Raw genomic sequence first — 5,411 nt, 5'->3', positions numbered from 1 at the left:
TTTCTTCTCGGTGCCTCAGGACGTTAACTGGCGTTTTCAGACCTTTGCTGTGGTCTCAGACCACAAGCCCCGGCGAGCGTCGGGGTGCGTTCGGGAATCGTGTTCTCTGTGCAGAGCCCCGTGCCGGAGGCTGTGCTCTCGCAGGGCCGGCTGTGTGCCGGCTCCCATGCTGGGGCTGCCGCTGCGAGCGCCTCAGACACCAGGCAGAGGGTTCAGAGGTCAGAGGGGCTGTTCAGGGTGGAGTCTGGCCCCTGCACCACTGCTCACCAGTGGCCGCCCTCTGCCAAACCAGGCCAGCTCCTCTGTCTGGTACTCAGTGTCAGGGCTCCCGCCATATACATGAAGCAAATCAAGCTTCTCAGTCACTTGAAGTCCCCCTGCCCCTGCCCCGCGCCCCAGGGCCGCTTGCTGGGGGCCTGCGGGGCAGCTGCTGCCCAGGGGCAGGAACGTCTGTGCCCCTGGACTCCCAGGGATCTGGACCGGGTGGCGCTCCAGTGACGTGCAGGGAGCCGGGATGCGGGATGCAGGTGCGGCCCCTGGTGGGGTGCGGGCTGGCACCCCCATTGGGGAGTGCTGTGCCGGAAGACCCTGTGCCCATAAGTCCATGGAGCACGTCTGCTGGGAACCTCCGGCACACGAGTCCCCTCCTAGCACACCCGTCTGTCGAGCAGGGCTTCTGCTGGGCTTCCAACCCCTGACTGGGGGCGGCTGCTTTCACTCCTTCCTCCCTGAGGTCAAGGGTCAAGATGACCGTGGGGGATAGAAATCTGTTGTGGAGAGGATGGGTTGGGGGGGTCCGAGGTCGAGCTCGTGGGGAGGGGTGTCAGGGAGGAGAGGGGCACCATCAGAGGAGACAGGCCAGTGGGGGGTTGGGGCGGGAGCCTGGGGGTCAAGGGCACATGCGGGGCAAGGGACAGGAGCAAAGTCACGGGCCCCCAGGTGCAGGGATGGGCAGACAGGGCCCTGGACAGCAGGGAGAGGGGGGTGGCTGCGAGGACGGGTAGGCGCTGGTGGGAAACGCGAGAGCCCTTTCCAGGCGTGTCTGCAAGCCGGCGGGGGCGGGCCCAAGAGAACCGTGTCCTTGGGTGGAAGGGGGAGCACGTCTGCTGGGGCAGAGGGACAAGGGACACAGAGGGGAGACTGGTGACGGAGACCCCGCGGCAGGTGCGCGGAGCTCGGGGGAGGGCCTGAGCAAGCCGCTTGGACGGGACACGGAGGGTCACCTGTGCTGACTCGAGCGAGGACCGAGGCCGTGGGGAGCCCGGGGGGCCGCCCAGAGCAACCTTCAGGTGGACAGGTGACCCTAAGGGAATGGAGAGGGTGGGCGAGTGGGTCTCCACCAGGGAGAGAAAGGGCCCGAGAGCCGAGAACCGGCCGGAGCAGGCTGAGGCGGGCAGAGGGCGTGGTGCTGGGCGGTGGGCGGCCGAGGGCTCTGCGTCTAAGGAGGCCAAGCAGGAGAAAGAGTGGTCTGGGGGCGTCAAGGGAGCAGGCAGTCCCCTGAGGGACCAGCCGGGATCCACACCAGCAGGACGAGGTCGTGAACCCCGACCTCAGACAAGGGCTAGGGCAGGTCAGGAGCGAGGCCTCAGGGCCCCCCTGCGAGGCCAGGGGCCTCGATGGTCAGAGGCCTGGGGGGGCAGTAATGCTGGTCCTCTGAGTTCCCCATGTGCCGTGTGTGCCGTGTGTGTGTGTGTGCCGTGTGTGCCATGTGTGTGCCGTGTGTGCGCCGTGTGTGTGTGTGCCGTGTGTGTGTGCCGTGTGTGTGCGCGCCGCGTGTGTGTGTGCCGTGTGTGTGCGCGCCGCGTGTGTGTGCGCGCGGTGGTCCACTGGCTCCTCCCCGCAGGGTGACATCTGCTCATCAGGGAAGTCTGGTGGCCCATCTGCCGGCCCCGCCTTCACCCGGCGCCTGCCCAGGACACACAGACCACAGCACCAGGTGTCAGGAGACGCTGGTCTTTATTCAAGAGCTGGGATGGGAACGCGACGAGGCAGGTGTTGGTCTCGCGCCGGCGACCCGGCGGCCCCGGGCGGCTGCCTGGCGACCAGGTCTGAGGTATTTCACGGCCGGGGTGTGGCTCTCGTGCAGCGCGGCCGCCGGGCCGGGGGCCAGTCTCTGCGCAGAGGTCGCCGGCGGTGGGGCTCAGGGGGCTCGGAGGCCCCGGCGTCAGACGCAGTTGTCGGGGACGCACGGGGCCTCCTCCTCCAGCGCCGGGCAGGGCGCCCCGTGGTTGGCGGGCCGCGCATGGACGTAGCGCGTCCTGCTCTTGGCCCCGGGCCGCCCGCACGGGCCTGCGCACAGCCCCCAGGACGACCACAGCGACACCTCGCAGTCCAGCGGCGTCTCCGGAGCTGGGGACGCAAGGAGGACGGTGAGCGAGGCGGGGCTGCGGGAGAGGAAGGGGGTCCTCTCCCGACACCGCCTCCGAACTTGGCTAGGAAACTTCTGATTTTATCAGCGCGCTTTCCAGCCACCTCCAGGGCGACGCCACCAAGCACACCCCCGAAAAGCCACCCCCGAGCGACTGGATGAAGGTTTCCGCCCTGAGAGCCCGATGCCGGCTGGATCCCCGCTCTCCGCGGTGCGGGGCGGGGGGCGGGGGGCGGGGGGAGAGAGGAGATCCTGTCGTGAAACGTTCTCTGACGTGGGCACAGACCGGCAGGGTCTCCACTGCTGCGCTGCTGTTCCAGGTGCGGATCCTTGGGGAGGCTGGCCACACTGGGGGCGCGAACCCCCTCGCTCGCCCGGCACCTGCACACCGCTCACCCGGCACCTGCACACCGCTCGCCCCTCCCCCGCGGGCAGCACCGCCCCCACCGACCCGCTGCCAGGAGGGCACACAAGGGTCAGCAGGGACACCGGGCGGGGCCTGAGGCCTCTCCGACTCACTTCTGGGCTGTAGAAGTGTGAAAGGCTTTCAGTTGAAAATGCTGGGCAAGAGTTAACTCTTCAGTTTGGAGTTGAATGAACCAAATCCCAAATCTCTCAGAACCAGCGTCCCCAACCAAATGCTCCCATCCAGCTTTTGAAGCCGCTCAGAGACGCGGGTTCACGCAGCCCCGACGGCGCTGCCCCGCCCTCTGTGCACGGCAGCCTCTCTCGGTTTGACCCGTCCTCACACTCCACGCGGCCATGCAACCCAGCTCTGTGGCCTGGCGACGGGTGCTCTGCGTGGAGCGGGCCAGCGGCGCAGGGCTGAGCCCTGGACCAAGGGCCTTGGGGGCGGGGCGCACGCGGGGGCGGGGCTGCCCCTGTGAAAGCAGCGGGTGTCACTTCACAGGCGTTCCCTCTGGGGCGGGCACTGGCCTTCGAGGGTTATTTAGGGTGAGAGGTAAGAGCTGGAGCGGGAGCTCAGGGCCAGGTGATGTCCGAGCAAGTCCCGACTGACCCCCAAACCCAAGTGCTGCTCCTGCAGCCGGTGGTGAATGTCGCGGCTGCCCGCCAGCCCGAGCGCCTGCAACCCAGGAGCACGCATGTGAAGCGGGGCTGGGGGGTGGCCGTGGGCGCTACGGAGGGGTGGGAGCCGGGCTCACCTGGCAGGCTGTCGGCGACCTCGTTGCCCCCGCCCCCGAGGCCCGGGGCGGGCGGGAAGGCCCTGGGGCTGTGCGGGAGCCGCGCCAGGGTCACCGTAGCGATGGGAGGCAAGGACTTAAGCCGCGGGTAGTAGAAGGAGTTCGCGGGGTGGCTGGGAGAGGAGGCCGTGATCTGGAGGAGGGGCCCGGCCCGGAGATGGGTCAGGAAGGGCCAGCCCCGCCCCCTCACTGTCCTCCCGGGGGGCGGCCGCCCAGAGAGCTGCCATCCCCTCACCTCGGTCACCGTGTCCTGCGGGACGGTCGCGAACTTGGGGGATGAGAAGGTGAAGCCGCTGTCGGTCCCGGCATCGTAAGGGTGGAGGTCCACCACCACCTGCTCCCTCCAGCGGCCCCCGTCACACAGGTCCAGGCTGTCGACGCCCACGAACCAGTCGGGGCTGGGGACGATGCGGACCACGAAGGACACCTGGGGGCCGAGGGCTCAGCGGCAGTCCCCGCGCCCCCCTCCTGCCCGCCCGCCCACCGTCCACGCCGCCCCACTCACGAGCGAGTGCCTGGAGTGGGCCTCAAACTCCGCGGACGTCTGCCCGGTGCCGCTGGGCACGGCTGGGGCCGAGAACACGCCGTACACGCTCTGCAGCTTCTCCCCGGCAGCTTCCATCTCCCGCATCAGCGCCCAGGCCTCGCTGCGCTCCGCGAAGTCCCTCAGCCCATTGCTCACATACTGGCCCCTCCTCCACAGGCTGTAGTCGGGGCTGTGCGCTGCCCCTGCGCACCGTGCACCCACCCGTGTGAGCATCACCCCTGGACACCGTCCCGCCCCTCGTGGGGCCGGGCGGGATGGCCCACAGGTGGCCTCTCACTGCCCGGCACCTCGCGGGTACGACGGACGGGCAACCGGCTGGCCCTTCCCGTGACCCAGGCCACCCCGCCCCGCCACGTCCCTGAAGCCCAGGACACTGCTGCTGGCACACAGTAGGCACTCAGCCAGTACCTCCTGCACTGAAGTGAATTGGGTGAGGTCCCCTCCACGCTGTGAAGCGCGGGGCCACGGTCAGATGACCGTACCCTCCCGAGCAGTGGGGGTCACCGCCAGGCCTGCCGGGCACGGGACGGCAGGGACTGCACTCACCCAGCAGGGATGACCACTGCGCGGGTGGGCGGAACATCGGGTACTGCTTGGGGAAGGATGCCTGGCTCCACTTGCCCGTGAAGGTGATGCTGTACTTGGCCAGGGGCTGGGCCGTGCACATGGACTCTCCCCCCAGCGGCTGGCCGGCTGAGTAGCCGAATGTGGCCAGGAGGAGGGCCCAGAGGGCTCCGCCCCAGGGGGTAGCCGGACTCGGGGTTCCCATCACCTACGAGAAGGGGGGGCCACATGCTGCACCGCTGGTCCCCGATGCCCTGCGCACGGCCCCTGGCTACAGGTCCCCGAGGACGCCGGGCGCCTCCCTCCACGTTCCCTCTCCAGGCTCCGGCTGGGCCTGACCCCGTGGCTGGAAAGCCAAGCCGTGTTGGGTTACAGGAACCCAAGGTGCCTGGCCGGTTACACCTGGCATGGAGCTCACAGCCAGCTCAGCGCCCTGCGGCTTTCCTGGGGGAAACACCTCTGGCGCTGCCGTCTGAGGGAACCCCGGGAACCAGGAGGGTCGCCGTGCCCCGGACTAGATGGGCCTCCCTCTTGGGGTGCTGCCCCTCTTGGGGTGCTGCCCCTCTAGGGGTGCTGCGGTTTCTGGGCGGGAGCAGCGCCAGGAGGCCAGCGCGGCTGCGGGGCCGGGGCCAGCGCACGCAGTACTCACCCAGCAAGAGCGACTGGAGGCTGTGGGCAGCCGAACGTCCCAGCAAGAGCCCAGAGCTCCAATTTATGCTGCAGACGCGAC

At 69.0% G+C, this 5,411-nt stretch overlaps 1 protein-coding gene across 1 annotated transcript; it reads right to left on the bottom strand.

Moving 5' to 3' along the window:
• Positions 1-2,164: 2,164 nt before the first annotated feature.
• Positions 2,165-4,886, bottom strand: SPON2 (spondin 2). The gene is made up of 5 exons (XM_065878225.1): positions 4,664-4,886; positions 4,076-4,299; positions 3,806-3,997; positions 3,532-3,703; positions 2,165-2,349 (listed from the first exon to the last, which is right to left on the bottom strand). Exons 1-5 carry the CDS (start codon positions 4,884-4,886, stop codon positions 2,165-2,167), a joined length of 996 nt encoding a protein of 331 aa, XP_065734297.1.
• Between the last annotated feature and the right edge of the window lie 525 nt (positions 4,887-5,411).

Source organism: Phocoena phocoena, chromosome 5, assembly GCF_963924675.1.
Source record: "Phocoena phocoena chromosome 5, mPhoPho1.1, whole genome shotgun sequence".
Classification (NCBI taxonomy): Eukaryota; Metazoa; Chordata; class Mammalia; order Artiodactyla; family Phocoenidae; genus Phocoena; species Phocoena phocoena.
This window is presented reverse-complemented; position numbering and strand designations above follow the sequence as displayed.